General features: G+C 31.5%; 1 protein-coding gene across 3 annotated transcripts; it reads right to left on the minus strand.

The window, feature by feature from the left end:
- On the minus strand, positions 1-26,243 carry l(1)G0004 (RNA-binding protein pno1). Of its 3 annotated transcripts, none has more exons than XM_076457728.1 (8): positions 26,094-26,239; positions 13,639-13,810; positions 12,703-12,852; positions 10,088-10,171; positions 9,207-9,267; positions 7,150-7,267; positions 6,379-6,449; positions 1-815 (listed from the first exon to the last, which is right to left on the minus strand). In XM_076457728.1, the coding sequence occupies exons 2-8, from the start codon at positions 13,789-13,791 to the stop codon at positions 793-795; spliced, it is 660 nt and encodes a 219-aa protein (XP_076313843.1). In that variant the 5' UTR covers positions 13,792-13,810; positions 26,094-26,239; the 3' UTR covers positions 1-792. The 3 variants fall into 3 exon arrangements, with proteins under 3 accessions (XP_076313843.1, XP_076313840.1, XP_076313842.1); XM_076457725.1 differs by lacking the exon at positions 1-815 and adding an exon at positions 4,239-4,397 and having other exon boundaries at positions 13,639-13,808; positions 26,094-26,243; XM_076457727.1 differs by lacking the exons at positions 1-815; positions 26,094-26,239 and adding exons at positions 4,239-4,397; positions 25,892-26,013.
- Between the last annotated feature and the right edge of the window lie 568 nt (positions 26,244-26,811).

Consider the following 26,811-nt stretch of genomic DNA (forward strand, 5'->3'; position numbering starts at 1 on the left):
TTATTCTGAATGTTTATTTCTTTTGCTGTGAATTTACATTGTTTGCAAATATTATATAAGGTATCATGAAAATGATTCATTAACTATTATCCGTACAGTCATGCACTACGTAACAAGGAACCAGTTATTCTATATGACGTCATGAAGGTTCAAGCCAATGACACAACCTTCCGAGTTAGACTCGGAAACACGAGCAATACTTTTTAACATTATTAATGTTTAAATGATATTTTGTATGAACCAAAAACTTAATAAATCAAAATTGCTTTATAATTTTTAGGGATCCTTAACGAGAGACAGTTGAGCACGATATAACAGCTTTGAAAAATGTCTTTAAACGAAATCATATTTTTGTTTTTACAGCAATAAAACTACATTCACTAGATGTGCTTCTCTTAATTATGATTTGTTAAAACATCACTTTAACTTATTAGAAATTAATACAACTACAAACTTGGCTGTTAGAATATCCAACGAATTACTTCTGTAAATAGACATGAATTCGAGAACTGTGAAATGAGCGACTTTGTATGCGTGTCTTTAAACATGATCTGAGAGAATAATGGACGAAAACACATCAGTTAAAATATTTGAAAAGTGCTAAAAGTTTCTTTCAATCAAGAGGATAAATCAATATGATTTTAACAGTTCAATATGTGCATTAACCATAATGTACATGTACTCATATCGTGCACCTCGCATGGTAAAGCAACAGTGTCACACATTACATTCCAGGGATTGAGCAACTACAGGACTACGACCTTGGGTGATAACGCTACACAGATTCTTTAGTCACTTTTGACTCGTATTGCCACCTGTTGAGGAAAAAAGCTATTAATAAAAAACTGAACGTTTTAGTCACACGGATTAGATCGAACAACGAACGTGCCATTAACTATCATTATCTCATACTAGCAGAAAATTTGTCATATGGGCAGTTGTTTGTGCTAATAATTAATCATCCTAGTATTCACACATCACCGTAATAAAACTTAAAACAAGCATTTTCTAGAAAAGTACGTTTTTCTGTAAAGTACTGGACACAACTCATTGCATCAAAAAGATTCAACGTACTGAACTTAAAAATTTCATAAATTTTACTGTAATGTTTTTACACATTAAAAATGTTATCTTTTATTTAAGGACTTCCGTTTTACAATGCTACATTTAAAATTACATAAATTTTGTTTCGGAATTTCGCACAAAGCTACACGAGGGCTATCTGTGCCAGCCGTCCCTAATTTAGCAGTGTAAGACTAGTGTAGTTATCACCACCCACTGCCAACTCTTGGGCTACTCTTTTACCGTCACATTATAACGCCCCCACGGCTGAAAAGGCATGTTTGGCGCGACGGGGATTCGAACCCGCGCCCCTCAGATTATGATTCGCACGCCTTAACGCGCTTGGCCATGCCGGGCAATAACATAAGTAAGTGGAGTCCTAGTGAAAGTAGTGTTCTTGTTGTGGGAAGAGTAATTTTAGTTACAATTGCATTCTGTTATAAATAAGTGGTTGCTGCACATATCAAATATTTTTATAATTATCTGAATCTTGAATATTAATTTTGTTTGTGGTATTATATAGATGGCACCATATTTCATAAGCATCAATCAACACTTTTGGCATTGTGATCTGGTTGTATTTTAGCATAATAGATGCTAACAATGTATTTATTTCGGTCACATACAAAGATAGATATACTTAATGGCCACACAATTACAGTAAGTTTCATCTCAATCCTAGTACAATCTCGTATAGTATAACAGGCAATTGAAATTCAATTATCCTATCATTATCCCTTTCTTTCATTTTCCTTTAGAGCTTGAATTTTAAAAAAACCTATTAAGCAAATACTGATTTTCTTATACAATAAATACTTTCTCTCTCGTAAACCTAATTTTCTGTGGTGAAACAATTACCTAAACGTCAACGTTTTCGTCATGTTCCTTCTTTTCAAAACTAGTTTCACATAGGTCTAAATTATTTTTTTTTAACTAACGCATAGAAGAATAACTATTTATTAGTCAGTGAACAAGTTTTGTCATTTCTTGATAATAATTTATGTTTAAAAAGCATGAGCTTTCTGGATAGACTATGCACACAAATTACACACCATTTTCTGTTTCGAAATAAACTGTCAGTGGCTTAAGAAACATGTTTAATTACATTCGATCATTAGTGATTCTTAACTCATCTACATAAAGTTGAAAGAGTTTTTTTTAACTACTGTTAAAGAAATATTTAATGAAGTTTTACAATAAATATCAAGAGAAGTATAAATGCTTATGTTTTCTTCGTCAACACAAGTTTCACTATTTTCTACCGTTAGTTACCAAGATAGATGAACAAAGTTGTCTAATAACCGAAATGAACAAAAAATTAGTAGTATGTATACAGTTGTGTATGAACATTTTTCTCTGGGTAGCAGCCATAAACAAAATGTACAGTAGGAAATCGTGAAATATTGACCAAATAAAAGGGTACATCACATGTGCATTTACAGAACTTGATGGACAGAAAGACATTGTATCAGAAAGATTGCAGACGTGTAGCAGGTATACTCTAGAATTTTGTGAACAGCGACGGGTTTGAACACCTTCGAGATAACTTTCCCATAATTTCATGTCATATGTTCAGTGCTGTTAATATAATCATTCAACTGTATACTTTAATTCTAATTACTCTAAATACTTTAGCAATTACCAACTGTATACCAAGCTTTTGAGCCACTCTGTATATTGGAAATCACTTTTTTTTATTGGAAAATGTGCCAACATGTTTAACGAACTCATGTTTCACTTTAATAAATATTGAAATCAAAGTACATTCTATAAATTTAATATTAAGCAAAAATAATAATTCCTATTTTAATATTTAATAACTAAATAACTAATAAAATACAACTATGCAATTTTAAGTATCTTGTAGCCAAACTCAAACTGTATTTAGTGACATGTCAGTAAACTTATACGTTTGCACCAATAATGGCTCTCAGCACGTCTAACATTACGCATTGGAGTGACAGACAGACAACAATAACAAAAGAAAAACATGACAAAAAATATTCGAGTTCAGCTAAAAAGGTTGTATTTCTTTAGATAATTAGTTCTTTAAAATATGAAGATAATTTTAGACCAACCTGTATTATTACTAATAGATTAGAAGTGAACACTTTATTACATTTTGATGATCCAGAAAGATAAATATTCTACCAGCTTCTGATTGAAGTGGATCAAATATTATTAGTGTTTGAAAAATAGCTGTTATAACATTTTGGTGCTATATGTTCTAAATGTTTCATGCTACACTGTTTCACAACATTACCATAGTTTTAAATGGAAAGTTGTATTATTACATCTGTATGTTTAATAAAGAAACGAGTTCCAGATGATCTAGTTCTATTATTTAGTTTTTGGACTGGACATCTATATTATTACAATTTGGTGCTCTATGAATACAATATACTCATTTCTAACTTTTTCACAATAATGGGGAAGAGGGAAGGGTATATGGTAATGGCAAAAATGGTACAGTTGAAGAGTTGGCAGTAGATTCTACTGTTTTTTTCTCTCCCAGTGGTTAAAAGCTCAAAATTAGGTATAGATGCAGACAGCTTTACTATGAAGAAATAAAACTTTATAGGTTTTGTTTGCAATTAATAAATATTCATATGACACAAAACTCTTAAATGAAATGATTATAACAAAAGCAACATGTTGTCAGAACAATACACACACACATACAGACATTTTCACATTTCCAGCTCTATACTTGAATTGGTTATTCTATGATGGACAACTACATCTTTCTGTCAAATAGCTTCAAAAATTAATTTGTTTTTTTAGTTAAACCTTGTTGTCTCTGAGACTCAAAATCATGGCCAGGTCAGCGAAGTCCAGAAGGAAGACAGCAAGCAAAAAACACCCATTGCCACAATCACTTTGATTCATTTGAAAATAAATTAGAAGATTAACAGCTACTCTTCTTATATATCCACAGCTGAGTGTGTGAAATGTGTTCAAATTTTGTACCTTCTGACCTGTAGCACATGACACATTAACTACAAAGCTACATCCTGTCCTTTCTGCTTCTCTAATCACCTACTTCATAAATTAAATTACAAGATTCAGACCAACCTGATACACACAGTACCCACTGGAAACTCTGGTTATCAAATTTTATCAGTATTACAGTTGAAGTCAAGTTAACATGAAAGAATGTATTCCGAGAACTTGGAAAACATTAATGAATCCTTTACTGCTTTGGAAAATCTACATTTACTTCCTTTTACAGATTTATCTATACAAAATATTCACAGAATGTTCTTTTCAAAATCTCTCTGACAGTCGACTTGCCATCTGTCGGAGATTTCCATAAACCTTGGAGGGAGGGCTTCCTACATGCACAAAAATGAAGCATTAAAAGTAATTACCAGCCACATTAGTAAAGCAAATTACTTGAATAAAACAACAACAACAACAAAAAATCTTACCATGTAAAACTTTTTTTGTAAGGTTACACTTGTAACATTTCAAACTACAAAGATGTTTTATATACTATTTTTCTTCTCAAGTAATTTCATTAAGTTTTCAAGTTAAATCACATCTAAATAGTATTGTTATTATATTTTTAAAACATGATGCTTCCTCATAATAGTTTTACAAAACATTCAAATGAATATTTGACTTTTTTTCTCCCTGAGAAATCAAAAAAATATTATCTAAAATCATAGGGAATATTTTTCAAGTATTTTCCTCTTTTAATTCTCATGTACTTATTCCAAGTAATACTTCTTTAGACATGTCCTAACCACACCTATACAGTGGTACCTCGGTTCTCAAACTTAATCTGTTCCAAAAGGCTGTTCAAAAACTGAATAAATTTTTCCCATAAGAAATACTGTAAATTAAATTTACAGTATTTCCATAAATACTCCATAAATTACGCATTATGAAGCATTTTAAGTAAAAATATTGCTTATTTACATCTGTATAATGATACTTACATGCATAAAGTCAACCACAAAAACTATAAACACAATAAAAAAACAATAAACGAAAATTTAACTGCACTTTACCTGTGCTGAGGAAAGCTGATGGCATAAGTGAAAGGCGGTGAAGAACGTGGAGAGTAGGAGGGTTATTATTGTTTGGAAGGGGAGTCACCTTCCATAAAAACGTCAGGTAACTCTCCTTCTGGGGTTCTTTCTCTTTTCTGTCTCTTTGCACCACTACAACCTGCTTGAGACTCACTGGACCTATTTCTCACTAAAATCTTGTCTAATGAGGTTTGTTTCTGCCTGGCACCCTCCCCATGTCTCACCACACTATGTGTGCCACTTCTCTTCCTAAATTTTTCAAACCACCCCCTACTAGCCTTAAAGGCATCACTTGTATCAGCACTCGTTCCAGGAGGTCAGCATAAAACTGTTTTGCTTTCTCACAAATGATGGTCTAAGAAATGCTATCACAGGCTGTTTTTTGTTTATCCAAATCAACAACAGTTTTTCTACCTCTTCCATTGTTTGTGATCTTTGTTTCGTAAGCACTGTCACTCCTTTTGCAACATCAGCTCCTTTGATGACTTCTTTATTTTTCAGTGTGGGGCAGACTGTAGACTTTGCCATGCCAAACTGTGTAGCAAGGTCAGATACGCGAATACCACTCATACTTTGCAGTGAGATCTTTTTTTACCTCTATTGTGGCTCTAACAACTTTTCTTTTTGGTTTGCTGCTTTCATTATCATTCTTTGAACCCATGGTGGCTTATTTAATCAGAATATTTAGAGAAACAACAAAGAAAGAAAAACGAGAACGTTCACAGCAGATTTTAGCAGGGATGTGGACTGAGTGACAGGTGCAGGTAAAATGTTTTAGGCAAGCTTAGCATGGGCCAAAAATGGTCGAAAGGTCGTTCGGGTCATCAGTTGGATTATTTTGAAGGTTCGGATCACGACATTTTGGTTTGGGAACCCAGTTTATGTTTGACAACTGAGACACTTTTTTCTCAAACAATATGTTCGAAAACTGAATTGTTCGAGAACCGAGGTACCACTGTATTGGGGAAAGAGCTTCTGTAAATAATGTTTTGTAATGTTTCTCAGCTTGAAACAGGTTTGTATTTATGTTTGATATTTTAAAAGCAAGAATACTGTATGTTCCAGCCCTTATTAAGGGAACCCTAATTTGTACACATGAAGGAAAGTGAAAATACATATTTAATATTTAGTAAATCTCATAAAAAAATTGTATGAATTGATGTAATGATTCCACCACATCATTAAATAATTACTTTTGTGTCACTTTAAACCTTAATATATAGAACAACCAGTATCATTTGGAATATTATCATAAAAAACAGTATAGAAATGTAGTTACCCATAATTAAGCTGCAAATAGCAGTCCTGGCAGCTCTAATATTCTGGTAAGAGCCTAATATATGGATTTTGCTGCAAGAAAAAATTATCAAACCAATTAACACTATCAAATTCTTACCACAAAAACAAGATTTAAGACATTTCACAAGCACATACAACTGTATAGCTAAGTTTAAACAATGATGTGCTTTAAGGTTCAAGGAAAAGTTTCATAAGTTGATACTTGTTTAATAACACAAAACTGCTATATTTGTCCCGAAGAATATAATTCCATGTATTATACTTGAAACATTTAATGACAATCATTGCATTGCAAGGTATTAACAATCATGTGCTTTAGGTTTAAAGGAAAATTTGCAAATGTTAACACTAGTTGGATAACACCAAATTAACTGCTACGTGTGTCCTAAAAAGTTTTCCATACAAAAGAAATGAAACATTTAACAGCCAAACTACGAAAAAGATAGGTAATCCTTTCTAAACTGAAGATAAAACAAACAAACATAAACACATTGTATTAGCAACTTTGTACAATGGCATGTTTGTTCTTAAGCTGAAAATAGCAATTTGGACCCAAAAATACTTAAAATTATAAATAAGTCCAAATTTCAAATGCTGCACAATTTTCTTATTTATTTTACAATGTATCTCAGGTAACAACTAACTCATTATATCAAAATTGTTGTTGTTAACTTTAGTAAAGCAGTTTATTTCAGATGCATTATGATGTATGTGGATTTCTCTAAGTGTGGATATTAAAGAACAGACCTACCTGTCAGCTAACACAATCCTCGTTTTTGTGACATTTTCAATAGTAAACTTAGTCTTGCCTCCTTTACCAGCTATTCTTCCTATAGCTCTGGCAAGATGATCTCCTTTCAATGGTTTCACTAAACAAACAAAAACACCTTTAAATAACAACTATGCTAATGAAATGTTATAAGTAAGTGATACTGGTTAATTATAAATAGGCATATTTTCAAAGTCGTTCCATTAAAATGTTTTCACAACCATGTTATGTTACCTAAACATCCTTGGTTCTATTAATATTTTAAAAGGTAAAAATATGAAATTTTAATTTCTTCATCTTACCTCAAATATTTTTTAAAAACCTCAGTCTTTCCCAGTATGAGAATCGTGACATTTATTGTCAAAGCCTTTCTCCTTTTCTAATTTATTTATCACCCCTCTGAGAAGTACAGAATTTAACTAAAATTACTCGTTATAATTTCTGCAGTCTTCAGTTTTAATTAATTACAGAAACATAAACTGGAAAAACTAGTTCCAGTTGCCGAGCCCATCTTTCACAACTTCTGTTTAAAAAAAATGCCAACGGTTCTCTAAAATTTAATACTATATTATTTATCACCAATGGAAAGCCAGCGTTTTAATCTATCAAATGATGTACTACAGTACTTTGTAAAAGTGTTGGGACAAAGTCAAATATTAGATTTCAGGCTTCTTTCAAAGAAATATGTAATTTTATTAATCTTCATATTTAGTACAACAGAAACTTCAAAGTAAATGTTTTCAAACTGCTACATTCTCATCGAGTCTTCTTGATACTGTAGATCTGAACACTTTTCTGTCATTTGGTACATTGTTGTTTATCTCATGCTTGAGATCAGTGGCAGGCTTCCTTCTGTCCCAAAAGCTGCATAAACAAAGATACTTAACATCAGTATCATTGAGTTTAGGTGTTCTGTCTCTTCCCTTCATATTTCCAAATTTATCTGTCTTGGTCTCATGATCAAGGATGTACTTGACAATATTGGGGGAGCATTTCAAGTCTGCAGCAATTTGCCAGAGTCCAACCAGCAACACATAAAGTTTTTATGTAAATTCTCTGCTCTATTGACAATTCTCTATGCTTCTTGGGCTGTGGCATGACAATAAAACTTAACATATACCATTAAATACTGTTTTTATCAAGCTTAATTTGTGGAGTGTTATTAAATTTATTTAAACATTAAAAGTAGTCAATAGCTATCAGCTTATTACCTTTACTGGTAAAGGCACCTGACAACAGACCCAACATTCATTGCACTGACTTTGTATAGATGGCATATGTGTGTCATTTGCTGACACCAAGACAGCAGTGTGGGAGAAAAATTGAAATGCTAGTCAAAGTAAAAAAATCTAGAAAATGGATAAAAGAAGTGATTTTAGAACCTCTTTGGGTTATACCAAAGAACTTTGGGATGTTTCATGGTAATCAGGAGTGAGAAAGTTGAAAATACTTTTGTTGTGGACAAGCATGCACACACAAGTCATTTCATAACATGGTATCAATGCTAAGTTTAAGATATTTTAAAACTGCTATATACTAAACTGAAGCTCCTCAGAAGATGAGATGTTTTAAAGATTCTCAACTGAAGAAATTATAACATAAGCAAAGGAAAATATACTAACTGAAGATGATATTATAAGATACAGTTGTGTAGTTCACCCTTCAGTTTGGTTTGGTTTGAATTTTTCGCAAAGCTACTCGAGGGCTATCTGTGCTATCCATCCCTAATTTAGTAGTGTAAGAAGGAAGGCAGCTAGTCATCACCATGTGCCACCAACTCTTGGGTTTCTCTTTTACACACGAATACGGGGATTGACCGTCATATTATAATGCTCCCATGATTGAAAGGGCAAGCATGTTTGGTGTGAGGGGGATTTGAACCTGCGACCCTCAGATTATGAGTCGAGTGCCTTAACCACCTGGCCATACCAGGCCTCACCCATTAGTAACAAGAAACAATTAACAATAAATGAAATAAGCTAATCAAGTGCTGAAATCTCTTTAAATATTGTTTAACTCAGTATTTTAATACTTCTTACCATCTTTGATTTCAAAAGATTCCAGAAAAAGTTCGTCTAATCTTACTAGTGCTAATGCATCCTAAAATAATAAAAAAAAGAAATTTTAGTAATAAAATCAAAAGTAGTAAAAAAAGTTATACATGACAAATTATAAGTAAAAGTTTGTTTTACTTGCAGTTTTTCAGATCCAAACTACATTTGTGGTCTTTTTTTTTTTTTCAAACACTTATATTTACTTCTTATACACAATACTTAAAACATTACACAGGCCTACATATTTAAACTTCATAAAAGTTATTTTGGTTTTAATAATGGAAATTCTGTAATTCTGCTGTGCATATTTTGAAAATAATATTAATTTTTTTCTATCACATTAGAATTGTTTATAAATTAGGAATGTAAAAACACTCTTAGATACAATTATTAATTTATTTACCATGATAAACATTTTTTGTTATTATTATGGTTGGCTTCTAGAATGAACGATAATACTCTCATGTTTAGATTAATTAAGATAAATCTATAGTCAGTGGTTGTCAACACTTTCAGCATGATTCAGTTACATAAAAGTGGCAAGATGTTTTGTGAAAAATCTATACATGATGGAGAAAAATGGATATAATTTTTAGATTCAATTAGTAGGAATTATTGTACAACATGCAAACATTTTAAGACAATTAAACCATCACAGGCTTGTGTTAAAAAGGATTTACTTCAAAAAAGATGAAAACACTAACATATTTTTCGTTTCTGTCACTTTCTCGTATTATTTTTAACTTTGATAAATAAAACAGATTACATTCTGTTACCTGACATGACAATTACATACAAATATATAAATTAAACTGCTACATGATCATAAAGCAGTGGGATAAAAATACAGAAATAAGATTACTCACTTCAACTTCAAACCCCAAAGCAAATGCTTTAACAAAATCAGCTGCTTTCTGTAAGGCACTAATGTCTGTTGTGTTCTTGCATGTCTGTAAAGGTGAACAAAAAACAATTTCACTGGATGTCTATCAATCTTTCACAGGAAACATTATTCTCTTTATTCAGCTACTCTTCTTACTTTTAAGTAAGCTGGACATTTTATTAAATATTTGTGATGGGATGTAGTTATAATCAAACCTTGAAAGTGGGGTTAAGGCAACTCCAGAAGAAAGTGTATGAAAAAATTTTTTTTTTTATTTGGAAGCGATGAACAATTTTTTTGTTGTTGATGATGTTGTTTGTTGGTCTGAAAAATATTAACCAAACTTTTACAGTTTACACAAGCTTTTGATTTTGTGTGAAAAGTTTACCACACTTGCAATTCTCCAATTCCTTCTATAATATTTGTTTTTCTATTAAATGTTTCATTCTGTGAAATTAGTGTTGATATATATAATGTATATAAATTTAACTGGGTTTTTAAAATATAGCACAGACAGATCAAAATTTCCATAAATGTTAAGTTATTGTGCCTCAAAGCAAAACATGACCAGTTAATGTGGCAGAACTGTTTGAGAGTGAATGGGACAGACTTATCAATTACCTTAACCAAGCTTCCTTATATTGTAAGTTACCCAAATCACAATCAACTGTTTAATATCTTTCAATTTAGGTTTCAAATAATTTTAACAATCAAACTGTAAACAACTGATGAAAAAAAAAAAAAAGAGGTAAATAGATAAATAATTATCATTTGATAGTAAGAAACATTATGAGAAGCAATTAAATCAAAATTACAGTTAGGCTTAACAGATTTTTTATCATTTAGTTAAATTCTTGGTTTGCTTAAAACATAGGATAGTAAGGTATACAACTAAGAAAACAACAACATACTAATATTCCAGAACATTTCAAAAGGTAGATCTTTTATTTTCGTATATATGAAATACCGTATGTTTTGTTGTACAAGATGCACTTTTTTTTTTCCCCAAGAAAAGGGATCTCAAAATCTTCCTGCATCCTACACACTGAAGGTTAAAAGTTTTATGCCTCTACTACTTTTGAAGTATTCTGAAGAATAATAAAAGATTATACTGATGTTGAACAAATGAATAAATGATAACTGTGAAGAATATTTTTTTCCCTGAAGATAGCCTTGAAAATTGGGGTGCATCTTATACATCAAAAAATATGGTAGTTCAATATTTATATTAAGATGCTTCACTTGTGTACTATATGTTACAGACATGATATCATAGAAATTGGTGAAAAAGTTCCACACACATCACATTTAAATATTGTGTAACAGCTCACTAAATGTAGGTACAGATACTGAGCACCTGCTGTAAGGGACTTGAATTATTTGGTAAATGTACTGTTAAAAAGAAAAATTATGAATTTATGATGCATATGAAATAACAGGAAATAATTACATGACACTATCACATTTTGTATATCTCTAATAAGAAACAATATACAAATGGATAACTCATACTAGTGTTCCATTTCACATAACATTCAGAGTTTCATACAATTTACTGTTTAATTTGGCAACAGTAGAGACACTCAAGTATAGCTCCACATTTTCAAATGGGATTAACAAATTGCTATAAAAATTAAAAGTCAATATCAAGCTGATAGGCAATACTACTAAATACAACAAGATATAACGTACCTAAAGGGCACTTACAATAATTTCTACTACTTGCATTTCTTACTATTAGGAACCTATTGTAGCAAAGACTTGTGATACTAAATAAAGAAGACTCTTCAGTGATGATGAGAAAACCCACTTGTCAAGAAAAATATATGTAAAAATGGCTTGTTTGGGTTGAGAACATTTTTATTAGAGCAGTGAACAACATTTTGACCTTCTTCGGTCATTGTCTGACATCAGCAGAAAAATAATCAACATTTGGCAAATACTAGTAACAAAATTGACATTCCAGTTAACACCAAATTTATTAAAAACCAGGCACAAAACTAAGATCTATACTATGTAAAAACTACACTGACAAACATCACACCAACATTATTTATAAAATACAATGTGATAACTGCCATGACTTCTATATTGGAGAAACAAGTAGAAAAATGGAAACCAGATTCAAAGAACACAAAGTCACCTTCACACGTTTTCCAATACTGCAAATCAAGTAAACACAACATAACCATAGAAAACAACCAAATACTAAATAAAGAAACAAACATAAACAAACGTAAAATTAAAGAAGCCTTACTTACACAACTCAAGACCAAAATAAACCAATACAAAGGAACACCTTTATACCTATATTAATAAATATAATCAAACATCTAATCATGCCCTCTACATTTCTACACTCAGTTACACAATCCCCTTCAAACATATGGTCAGCTACCTCTTTCTTTCTTTTTGAACCTGACAATGACCGAAGAGGGTCAAAATGTTGTTCACTCCTCTACATAAAAACTTTCTCAACCCAAACCAGCCATTTTTACATATATAAAGAAGACTCTTATGAAACATTTTTGTGATATTAGAAAAATACATTTCTATTTAATGCACTCTTCACACAGCAATCCAACTGACGATACTCACTCTAATTTCAACCATTCTTGTTTTAAGGTTGAAACGAATCTGTAAGTGTAGATGCTCTACAACTGGGGTAAAAATCTTCATCCAGTTTTCTTTGAGAGGAGTATAACGATTAGCTGGAATGGCTACTTTTCTCATTTCTTCTTGACCATCCTAAGAATACAAAAATGTTGCATAAAAATTTCAATATATTATCAAAAACTTTAATTACTGTATACAGGAAGAAACAAAATCAACACTAAAGAAAAGTATTAACCTAATATGAATCAAAATTATGTAATTTGTGGGGCTTTTTAGAAGCAGAAAGTGGCCATAAAAACTTATTCTGATGCCTTCTATATTTTTTCACAATCTTAAATAATTAATAACACAAATCAAATAAGGATTTCTTACATGCTCTTGAGAATAAAGGGAGCTTAGGAAACTTGCTATTTTTGTGAACAACTGCAATGATTTAAGATATTATATAAAAACATCAAAGTCACTTTCATTGGCACATTTCACAGGAGAGGCAAGTCTCATTTTTAATCTCTTAAACACTTCTAATCATCTATCTTGTTTATGTGTTAACTCGTTAATTTTTGGAAAATTTCAATTATTCATTACCACATAAATTATGCATTTTAGGCAATAATAGAGATTTTATGATCATTAGTGATTGGTCCCACCAAAACAGCATACCCTTCTGTTATACTACACCTTTAATGTATTACCTTATTACGGCATGACAACACTCAAATTATTGATAAATAAATGTTCATCCTACTAAATTGGACTTACTTAGCCTGGCCTTCAATGTAGTGTTATTACATTAAATACTAGTCCATTTTACAAAAATTACTGAAGCAAGTGACAAGCATTTATTTTTAAAATTTGCTTAACTAATGCAAGGGAAGTACTCAAAAGATTCTGATAATTAAAATATTACTGTTTACCCACCAAGAGTTTTTCTTTCTTTGCTGGTGGAAAACTTGGTCTCTTTATAACTTCAGTTTCCATAGCAGTTTCCATTTCTAGTTGTGTTCTTTTTCTATTTCTCTGTCTGTGTACCTTTTGAAAGGGCTCTTGAGAGTTATCACACGTCTGCTCCATTTTGCTGATCTGTTAAGCTCTATTAAAAAAAGGTTTATATACAAAATTAATAGAACATTGTTCACTTTAGCCCACATGAAGATTGCAATTTTAAAAAAAAATAAATTAGGTGATTTCAATGTTTCAAATGAGGCTTTTCCCCTTTTTGTAGAACGTGTTCCTCTATTCACATCAGTGATTTTCACAGTAGTTGCATTTAAGTGATAAAAACCATAGCCTTTTGTTTCTAATAAGTTTAATAATAAAAGCAGTTTAATAATTTAATCAAGAACTCTTATAATTATAAATACTTTTTGATTAACAAATGATAACGTGGCAATTAAAAAGGTTTTTCTTACAAAATTTTATTTGGAAAAAATGTGCAAGTTTTAGGTTTGATTTGACTAATAATTCATATTTACATGAGTTTAGCATAACATCTTTCATATAAAATAAAGACTAAACCTGTACACAATTACTCAAGAAAAAAACTATACAAAAATGATTTCCCGAAATATTTCAAAACATAGCCAGCATGAATTCACTAACAGGAAATCTTGTTTTACCATTCTGCTAACTTTTATTTGTGAGGATGTTACTTGTTACTTGGAAGAAGAAAAAGACATAGCAATGTAACATTTTCAAAAAGCTTTTTATAAAGCACCATACAGAGCATATATGATACAAAAATCACACTGTTGGGGTGATGCAAGACTAAATTTACCTGAAGGATGGCTTAGTGAGAGAAAACATACTTATAAATAGAGTTAAGTGAAACCAAACCTTTGTTACTAATGGTGCGTGTCAGATATTAGTTATTGGCTTTTATTTACTTGCATCACTAGCATCAATAGGAGCATAATTAATAAACTGGCAAGATTTAATGATGATATTGAGCTGTTAGATATTCTTGATGCAATCATTCTGGTGACTTCTCTCATTATTAGGACCAGATATCAAAGGAAACGATTCAGTCAGATAATGGCGTGCTTATGTAGCAAGCAGTTTCATTCAAATTCATCCATTGACATTATACAAAGTTTGAATGAATTCTGGATCAGGTTTGAATTTCACATAAAGTTACTCGAGGGTTATCTGCACTAGCCGTCTCTAATTAAGCAGTGTAAGACTAGAGAGAAGGCAGCTAGTCATCACCACCCACTGCCAGTTCTTGGGCTACTCTTTTACCAGTGAATAGTGAGATTGACTGTAACATTATAATGCCCCCATGGCTAAAAGGGCATGTTTGGTTTTGAACCCACAACCCTCAGATTATGAGTCGAATGTCTTAACCCACCTGGCCATGCTGGGCCTGAATTCTGGAAAATAAAACTGAGCTGTGGTTACTCTTATATAGAACATATATAATTCCTACTAGAATGGTTAGCAGATAACACATTCAGGGCAGAAAAGACTTTACTGAAACACAGGACAAGCGGCAAGCCTAATTATATGTGAAGTACTAAATTATCTAGAATGACTTGAGTCAATTCATTAGTATGGGCACAGTAATAAATGTAAAATTTAATAATTTATTATGTCACATTTTTAATGTAAATAAAAATCCAGACAAAAGGCATGACTAAAGCAAAGGGCCTTTGCAGTGGTAAACAGGTGAATAAAGTCAGCACAGATGTACTTTCAGGCCCATGCGCAGAATGTTTGAAATGAAGGTTCTAAGTTGTCAACACAAAGTGCAAAGTACAAATGACAAGAGCAAAAACTAAGACTTTATCAAAAGAATGTAGACTATACAGAAAATGTTAAGTACCATAAGCAGCTGGACTAAAATATAGATAATCAAAATTGTTTTCCATCACAACCTTCTCTGTGTACATGTACGGCTTTATTGAAAGTACCACAATTTTAAATTGTTTTTGGAGATATATTTAAGTCAAAATGGTTCTTAACTCTATACAAGTCACTAGTTAGCCCTCATTTGAACAAATATGGACTCCTTATTTATGATATTTATTATTTGATAAGATTTGAAGGAAGGTTATTCAGATGATTCTGGGAAAATAAAGTTTGTTTCATGAGGATATGTTAAGATACTTTATATATTCTTGAGGAAATAGGAGTCATTAAAGAAAACAAGATTATTTAGGGGATAAAGGTCCCTCACTATTGTATGCTTTATTGTGCAGATAAAAGGACACAAGTTTAAAATTTGGAAAGGGCAGGTTAATTGCTAGTTAAGACAGTTTTATTTTTTTAACATAATTATCTATTCATGATATGAGCTGCTGTTGGCATCTTACAAGTTTATGTTGGGAAATTATTTCCTGAGAAATAAATGGAAATTTTAATTTTTGCTCCTTTTTTTTTTCTTGCAAAAACAATTTTCACGGAAGCAATTGTCTCCTGCCCTCAATACATCACACTATAAGATTGAATAGTCAAATCAAATTAATATCTTAGATTTTTAGCTTTTGGGAAAGAGGATGCCCTTTGCTGAAAATATAAGTGCGTATATATAAAGACATGCACACATATACACGTTTAACTGTTTAAAACCCACAGCATTTTGTGTATTCTGCCAGAAGTATTTATATGATATCCTAATAATTATCAACATACCTTAAAAGAATTTTCAAATTACATTAAAACCTGTCCAAGGCAGAATCACACGAGACCGAGTAAAGTTTCTGACTTGAGCAGGTTTTCTGGCTTAAACAGTGAACATGCATTTCCTTAATTATATATAATTTTTAAGGGAAACGTTACACTTGCTTGACTCGAGAGCAGTAAGACATTTGTGAATAAAGTTATTATACTGTTTATGCTATATTTATTAGATTAAGAACAAAAATAGACATACAAAATATACACAAGTACACAAAATCTTAATTAAATTTATTTGGAGAAAGTGTCCAATGTCAACTGTTCATTTGTTTTTAATGGACTTTCTCATGTGGTTAAAAGAAAATGCCAATTCTACAGCCTTTTCATGAAGTTCATTTTCTCCCCTTCATTTTGCATACAATTTGATTCTGTTAATATAACTTAACACTTGAGATGAAATAGGAATTTGTATTTCCTTACTATATTTTCCATTTTGTTCATCTTCTGAATCTCTCATACTGTTACCATCTTGCGATTTTATTATAGATTTTAAATCAGTTTGTTAAAACATTCTTAACAATGTTCACAAAGCAGGTTCTGCCATATAGAGGGCCTTTTATAAGACAAATCTTAAGATAATTCTGCAAAATTTTGATATTTCTGGCTTGCACAGGTTTCCACCCTATGCAGTTTCCAGCTTAAACAGGTTTTACTGTATTTATAACTAGTATTATAATGTTGTGGATAACAACATAATTTAGATTACTTTTCAGGCAAAGAAACACAAATGTTATTGGATAATACCACAATCTGATAAGGAATCAATGCTTTCAGCATTGGCTTCCATTTAAGGAATTAATATTTCCCACAAACTAGCATCTTCCCATTTTCTAATATTTTCCTCTCACTCCATTCATTGTGAAAGATTTTTCTTCCACTCTCTTACAAATCTACACATTTATTACACTCTCATGCTTTCCTTTACAAATTCTACATCCTCTCTCTTAATCTTATATATTTTTATTCCATCTTGTATATCCCCACATCATATGGTTACAATATTACTGTAATTTTCTTCCTATTTCCTTTTCAACTTTATATATCCTTCAATCTTTATTACCTTCTCATTCAAACAAGCTACATGAGTAATAATGAAAAAACATAACTGGTATTGCGTACGGACAAACATATCATTCAAACTGTCTACTTATAACGAAAATGAATTGTTTTGTCAGTTGGGTACACACACTGTTAACTATACTTTTGGATATAAACCAAATAATAATCTTACAAAATTCAGCCAATCCAAAAGACTTAGACATAAGTCCATACGTATGTTAACAATGCAAAATAATCATAATAAAATTAGAAATAACTAAAATTAAGTATATTAAATATTCTAACCATCAGTATGCATCCAAGTAAAAACTACCACATTTTTGCTAACAGTTACACATAGCTTAGCTGACCTTGTACAGTTTAGTTAGTCCTAAATCCATAAACTAAGTTTACAATGTGAATAATTTATAATGAAAATTAAAAAAGTGGTACAGCATAAGATAATCTTAATAAAACAAAGACAAATAAATTCTAAAACATTAAATTTCTAATTAATACTGTGGTAAGTTATACTGGTAACACATACTTTTCAATTTTATCTCAATTTTGTTGTAAGTTTTTCTCACATATTTTTATTGCCTTTGCACCATTATCTTCAGAACTTCTTATTCAGTTATTATCCTACATATTTCATGATTTTCACTCTCTTCATCTCTCATCCTCATCTATTTCTTTTATTGTTTTTGTTCCTTTTCCAATTACTCTTAAATAAGGTTTTCACCACCTCTATTTTTGATACACACGGACATGTTTATTTTTCATTGTAGTAACTGTAATATTATTTCTTTCCACTTCCATCCACTCAAATGTAAAGTTGGTGCTTCTGTTTAAACAAAAGATGTTGTGGTTTGAAATTTTTGTAACTGATTATATATATATATTATTCATCATGCTTGAACCAATTTTTAAACAACTGGGTCAACTCAAGAGTTTACATAGTTTAAGAGTTGTTGTCACCTAGTGGAACTGACACAGGTTACAGAATTTATTAAACCCAAGTCCTCCTTGGTGTTTTCATTACTCACTCATGCATTAAAAGTTAAACAGATTATTTTAGAGCAAAATATAATGAATAGTTCAGGTGAGCTTAAAAGTGTCATGTTAGCTCATGTAGAATCAGACAGTAAGTACATTTTTGTACTTACACTATGTATTTTCACAGCAGTATACATAAAACAAAAAACAATGGTTTTATATGAAATATTTAATCACTTTGGGCCTTGAATCAAACTCTAAATGGTTATGCAAGTAATCATGGCACCCTTAGTCTAAATGTAAGATGTTTTCATTTTTTTTTTTTATTTCTTTCTCCTCTCTAATATACCTGCTTCATAATTAATTATAGAATTAAAGTATTTGAAACAAGTACAACTGTCCATCTTTTTCCTGCTTCTTTGACCAATGTTTCATGTTAAATTTACTGTTTAAAGTGCTTTGGCCTCAATATATTTTGAATGTTTTATTGAATATTCCTATTTTGTTACATCAATATCTCAAATATTTATACTTTTAACTACTTCTATCTGCTTGCTTCCATCATATTTAATTGTTTACTGTTCTTTTCCCTTTCTAAAAACCATCTTTAATTTATCTGAACTTAGTTTTAATTTAAACATCAAAAGTTAGGAAAGCATTAGAAAACAACAGGCCTAAAATATGTAACAAAAATAACAAACTGCAAATACTATTTTGTATTCACATTCCTCTCATTTTAGGCCAATTATCTAACACAAATGATGAGTTCTGGTACTGATCAAAAATCTCTTGGCTAGTTACTTCTGGGAGACAAAAGGTAGACCTGAAACACTGTTTTCAAACATGCCTATGATTTTCAATTCAAGATGAACAAGTTATGAGGAAGATGATAACAAAAAGATCTGCAGTTTACACAGTTTTTAACACATAATCTAAAGCTAAATGGTTACTAAATTTGAAGTTGGTTATTCTTTTATATATTTTTAAGGTATGCTTAGAATGCTTTTCATATTCTGTAAATAATCCATCTCCTTGACTACACAGATGAAGTCAACAAATTTCTAGCTCGTATACTGCTCACCAAAAAGGCTACATTTCATGTCTTGAATAAAGTACATCTTCATAATGTCCACACTTGTGGCTTGGAAAGCTCCATAACACCAATAAAATTGTGTGAGATGGATCAAAGATGATTGTGCAATGCTGTCCCACATGTAAGAGGATTATTGGTCCTTTCTTTTTTTTTGCTGAGAGTACTGTCACTGAGAATTTGTACCTTGACATGCTGGAGAAATCTGTGGTCACACAACTGGAGGAAATGCAAACATAGATAATCTTTCAACAGGATGGTGCTCCACATGATTGGAGTTTTCTGGTCAGATAATTCCTAGATCAGATATTTTAAAGGGGGTTGATTTGTCACGTTAGGCCAATTCCACAGACTCCACATTTGTCAGATTTTACTGCATTTAACATCTAAGCCCGCCCTCTACATTCCGACACTCATTACACAACCCCTTTCAAACATGTGGTCAGCTTCCGGTCAGTTACCTCTCTTTCTTTGTGAACCTGACGATGACCGAAGAAGGTCAAAACGTTGTTCACTCCTCTACATAAAAAATATTCTCAACCCAAACAAGCCATTTTTACATATATATTTACTGCACTAGACTTTTTCTTTAGGGGTATGTCAAGGATACCATATATTGTACACCTATATGAAACATCACAGAGCTAAAGATCAGGATAAGGGATGTCATCATTACTGTAACTATGAGTATACTGCAGCAAATGTGGACTGAAAGTGTATATTAGTTAGACATGTAGAGAGCCATTAATGGTTCAAATGTAAAAACTGTTTGAGTTGAAATATAAGATGTTGAAAACTGCATAGTTGTATTTTATTAGTTATTCAAGCATTGAATTTTAAAATAGGAATGATAATTCTGGGTAACACTGTACTTAAAAAACAACTCCCATTTGATCAGTCACATTCATTTCCTCCAAAAGTAGAGGACATTGAGCATAAACATAATAACCTTAGGTATAAAATAGCCTCCTTAGTAATAAGTGCTATGTGATGTAGACAAAGAGAAATTAATTTCTGTAAAAAGAAATCTTTGTATGATTTAAGAGATAATCATAAGATAATTATAAAATGTTTTGATAAAGGTAGAGATTTTGTGGTCATGGATAAAGATGTATACATTAAAAATATTAATGATTATCTTCATAAAGAGAACAACAAAACACTACAGTGTAGTTCTACTAATAATGAAGAAAAACATGCTCACATTTCACTAAAAAGACTTGTAAAAACTCAACACTTCATACATGTGTGACAGATAATCTTAATTTAAAAGAATAGCAGACCACTCAAATATTACTGTCTTCCCACAGATTGCAAAGAAAGTATCCCTTTGGTTGGCATTTCTGGAACAAAGCAGCTAGGTTATTTGCATCAACCAACTGATAAAATCATAAAATGTAAAAATAAATCAAGTGAAAAACTAAACAGCATTCAAAAGTCAGATAAAAGATTCAAAATTAAAAAGGCCAATGAATCATAAAAATTTTAAATCATTTTCTAACATGAAGGATAAACCATTAGAAAAGATGTCTAAAACAGTGTTGTCACTCATGATCGTTAAGATGGCATGACAGTAAAATGTGGTTTATTGTAACTTAAGTTTCAAAGAGGCTACACATTGGTTGATCAGTCCCAGATAAAAGAAAATCATGAGTTTAAAAACTGTGACTAATGTGTAACCAAACCAGAAAAATTTTCTTCTTCTGATCCTTTTGGAAACAAGACAGCCAAAGAGCAATAGAATGTTTGATCTGAAATTGCTTATTATGACTTTACTCACACCAAGTCACTTGCCAACTGGCACAAAGCCAAATCTTCAATACAGGATTATAATCCATGTATGGGATAGACATGGCTGTAACAGCACCAGAGCAGATGGACTTAGTTGCAGTGTTAGAGAGCTCGTTCCCATAAATACTGACATGGTTACTTATCCATAAAAATTAATGGAAACAGAAGATAAAGAAAAATTGGCCAGTAGTTTTTTTTTTATCATTGATGAGAATAGGGTGAAAACTAACATGAAGTGACTCCAGGGCCAGTAGAGAGCTAAGAGAGTTAGTGTAAATGATACAATCAGTGTACTAGATATCTTTTACATGATCCAGGGTAAATGAAATGGCATACAACCTGACAGGGAACACAAAATATGTAGAAGGGATCCTGTAAGCAACAACCAAGCCACAACATACCATTAATATAAACAGGATTAGAAGACTGATTTGAAAGATGTTCAACAAATAGAAGGCAGTACTTTCAATCTGGAGTAACCATCCTTATTAGATAACTTTAATCCTATTCTAAAATTCATTGTTAAGAACACCAAAAAATTAAGTATCTTGTCATTCCTTCTCATTCAGGTTACCTTAGGAGACAGCTCATTTGTAACAAAACTGTATCACAAAGCCCTGTGATAAACTAGTTTTTACCTTATCACTCACTATACATTAAATGTGTGATTACTACTGCATATCTAAGCTGTATCAATAAACCTTGTACAACTAAAGAAGGTAAGTTCAAAGTTATACAAGAACTAAATATTAACAGATATTCCAAAAAAAATTATTGTTTATCTTTTACTAAACTATGAATGCAGTGTTTACAATGACAGTGCAAAAACTTTTCCACACAGAAAAACATCAGTTTAATAAAAATTTTGTTGGACTGTACATTAGTCTTAAGATTTCAGCTCAGGTAGGTGTGCTGATGAGCAAGTCTTGCCATCAAGAGTTACAGAGAAACCATGTAGAACTTTGAATAATATGCTAGTAGCACCATCCTTTAAACTCAAAAACTACAATAAATAAAATGAAATTTTAGTCATGAGAATGTGGTATATAGTTTAATATGCACATTTCATTGTTCCATATGTACTGGTGAAACAGACAGAATCTTCAGGGATAGAAATAAATGATCTTCTCTGAGCTCTGCATGTGTTAGAAAATAAAGTCATAAGCCATAAAATTCAGTATTTTTAGGGCAAGGCCTATTGGGTCTTAGATCTATCATTTTCAAGACACCAAGGCAAAAACAAATTCACTAGAGGTCATAAGGCCACAGTACACATTACATTAATGTTAATTAAAGACATGAATTTCCCAATTAGTTTAGTAAATATGGCAGTAAATGTTTTTTGCTATAGGCTTAGAAAGGCACCCTATTCTTCCAAATTATGTTTTTCAGGTAGGTAAAAAATAATGTAACCAATAAGACTTACAACAGAACATCAATTTAAAGATTAAAGAACAAAAAGAAAAGGTTTGTCATACTGATTTAAAATATGTGACCTTAATAACATTTAGTCTTTGTCCCTTCATGACCCCAAATGATGTTTCACCGAAAATCATTTACAACTTTTAGGCACCTCTCTCTACTTATTAATTTGTCTAACTTTAAGAAGGAAAATTCCTGTTAGGAAAACCATTATGAAGGTTTCCAGGACTTGACCTCTGGTGACCTTACAAACAATGAGTAAGTTCCAGGTGCTTATACCCAATTACTAATTTATCCAATTTTGATAATGATCAGACGTACATATAACAAGAACAACTGCTTTATAGAATTTCTAGCTTATGCCCCTCCTAGCATGAAAGGATCTTTGACCTAAGAAACTTTTATGCACCACTATCTATTTATTACTTTGTCTAACCTTAAAATGATTAAAGTATCTGGAAGAAGAAGAAATTTAAAGGCCTAAGTTCCATCAAGAAAATTCAACCCCAACATGTCTGACTACCTGACCAAGATTGCTAAAATCAAATACATGATCTCCAAACAGCAGCCTTTTGAAAGTTTCAACTGACAGACAGACAGAAAGGTAGAAAGACACACTACCATGGTATAAAGTCAACAGTATTTCCAAACAGTGCTACAAATAGTATTTTTTTGCATGATTACTAACACAGACTAATGCTGATAAACTGTAAACTCGGCCCACACTACAACATAGCACATGATCATAAACTATAAATAACACACTGTACTGGAAAACTTACTATTTGTAATTTAGTAACTTTAACTGTAGTCATCTAATGTTGTAGCCCTAACATTTTGATGGTTTTGCACATAAAATTTATTGAACCAAATTATTAATACAACCTATTTCTCTTCATTTCATAAAAAAATCAGGATGTAATCCAGATATTTACTGTTAAAAAAATTGTTACTAATTCTGGCACTTGGTCACCATAGGAAAAAGTTTTGTTGTATGAACATCAATTTGAATTGCTTGATAATAGCCTGTGGTATGTTATGGCTCAATGAACTGCATGAATTTATCACTGCCAATCCAAGGTATAAATTTTACTCCATCCACTATGCGAACTGTGTGTGGTATATTATTTGTAACAAGGTAGTTTCTGTAAGTTTAAGTCTACTGTTTGTGACCTCCAATGACTTCCCTTTATTGTGATATGGAATACAAATTTAGATAGTGAGAACACAACATCTAAAGGGATATCAAACAATGGCCATGAATTTTAGTGGTTTTCAGATGGTATCATGGCTATTTAGAAAAATATGGCAGGATTTGCTATCATTAATTTCCTGTCAGTACTGTGGCCAAACATTTTGTTGACAAATACAATAAAACTGATGTGGCTTGTCTCATAACAGCAAACATCATTACCCATTGCAACAGATTTTTTTAATTAGAAAATAAAGACATCCTAGTAATATAAAAAACATGTCACAGTTACACAACAAAATCAATGGAATTTTAATTATTATTTTTCACAGCTAATTTGTATAAATATTTTATGTACACTTTAAATTGTAAAATATTGTCTGTTTATGCACACTTCCCTTCACATTAGCTTTATGTACAATATAATTTTAAAACAATAATGTTTGTATAAACTTGCTTGAAGTTTGCCTTGTTGAGCAGTCTCAAATTATTTCTAAATCTTTTTTATAAGCCTATGATGAGTTAACAATTGTGTTATTTGTCTCGATGAAAATGTAATGACAAAATGTTTGTGTAAATATAGTTATGTTTTCCAGAGTAACAGGTCACGTTTTATTTTTTCAACAAATAAAAAGGACTTAAGAAACAGCCAACTAGTAATGTTAACATAGAAAGATGGTCATGCAAAGATGTTTGCAAAGAATTTGGACACTATAAAATGGTTGAAACTTCCAATGATCTCTTCTGTATTTTACATATATCATAAAATGAGGTTCAACAAGGATTTTGGAGCTAGGCAGTTAGTGTAATTTGCTAATATCTTATTCTTATTTTCAGCTTGTTTTTGATTACTTTTTTTTTTTTAACTACCCTTCATTTAATATGACAGATATCTTTAGGTACAACTTAGGATCAAGTTGTTTTTTAAATTCTAAACTGTTCTACATGAAAATGTATCCTATATGCAACAAAACCTGTAACAAGCTAAAAATATGGATCATACCATTCCTTTATTTTCTCCCTATAAATTTTCAGAAGTCAATTTTACTAACACTCCATTACAAAATAGTCATAAGATAGATTCTTGTCATTGTGAAAGGCAGATAATGCATTTCTTTATTTTTCTGATCCAAACTGTGCTGATGAGTACAATGGGCAAAGCTACAGTTCACAACAGAAAGTATAGGATACCAAAAAACACATTAGGCCTCATGTCACAAATTATATTTGCCATTTTTACCTTTGGGGGAAAGAATTCTTTAATATAACCAATGCATAAATGATTGATCCACTGCATAATATTGATACAAATTAGGCATAATGCCATATTGTTCACACACCTAAATTAAACTCAGCTACATGGTGAATAAAATAGGACTTAAGAACACTTATAAATATCACCATTCTGATAAATCACAAAAACAACAACAACAAAAAAATAGGCTTTTAAGTCATAGATTCTATTTTAACTTCAGTGAAAAACAGCCTGTAATATAATCATGTAGCCAGTAGAGCATACAAGCTAATATAATTTGAAAATGCATTTACAGACATATTAATTTCAGATCAAAAGATGTAATGATCTTTTTATACAAATGAGCTATTAGACTTTGAAGAACTGTATAAAGTGTTGGTATCCTTGAAGTAATAAAAACTTAATGGAAACATTTCAGAGGATGACTGATAAAAGAACCGTTTGAAAATGTATTTAGTTTTTCCTTAAACAAAGAATGGTAATAAAAGATTCTTTTGGTACTGTCTACAGTAATACTAACATTAAATAAGTGATTTACTCAGTAATCAAATAATATTTTGAGGCTTAGACTACTGATTTCCTACTGCAGTGTAGAACCTAACGCGACATTGAACTAAATCCCACTGGGGTGCTTGGTATTATACAATCTCGTCTTCTTTATCTTCTGTTTTACTTAGAAGCTCTTATTTCTACTCTGCTCGTGACGACTAACCTGAACAGAAAAGTGTCACTCATAACCTAAATTACTGTTTTCTAGAAACGTTACAGAAAATTATCCTTCCGACAAAGAGTACATTCCCTTGGCGATAAATGAAATGACATGTTCGTGAACTTCCGCTCACAAAAACAAGTAAAAATGAACAGATGATTATAGTTAATATTAATACTTAAATTTATAATTCTAATCTCCTTACCAACACCTGAGAACACACGTGGAAGGATCACTTTCACGCTCTTCAAGTAGAAAGAAAAAAATAATAGAGGGCACTAATATATAAAATCTTAATCTTCCTTTACGTTTAATTTGCGCAATGATTTTATTACTTATTGTTCGCTCTTCTATGTAAAATATTTTCTCAACCCAAACGAGCCGTTTTTGCATATATATTTCTCTACAAGTGGGTTTTCTCGACATCACTGATTTTATTACTTGTTATTTATTTGTTCTCGAACGGCCCAGCAAAATGTTTGAGAGATTGGAAAGCAATTTTCGGGTTTCAAAAATGGCAGTGATCAAAGCACAAACATTCACTTGTGCATTTTCGCGCTTTACAGCAATAAAAGGCCCGGCATGGCCAGATGGGTTAAGGCGTGCGACTCGTAATCTGAGGATCGCTGGTTCGCATTCCCGTCGCACCAAACATGCTCGCCCTTTCAGCCGTGGGGAAGTTATAATGTGACGATCAATCTCACTATTCGTTGATAAAAGAATAGCCCAAGAGTTAGCAGTGGGTGGTGATGACTACCTGCCTTCCCTCTAATCTTACACTGCTAAATTAGGGAAGGCTTGCGCAGATAGCCCTGGAAGAGCTTTGCGCGAAATTCAAAACAAACAAACAAAAACAATACAACAATAAAACGTTATTTATCTATTTACTGACGACACAAAGTGTTTTAAACCTTACTAAAAGG

This window comes from Tachypleus tridentatus, chromosome 9 (genome assembly GCF_004210375.1).
Source record: "Tachypleus tridentatus isolate NWPU-2018 chromosome 9, ASM421037v1, whole genome shotgun sequence".
In the NCBI taxonomy this organism is placed as follows: domain Eukaryota; kingdom Metazoa; phylum Arthropoda; class Merostomata; order Xiphosura; family Limulidae; genus Tachypleus; species Tachypleus tridentatus.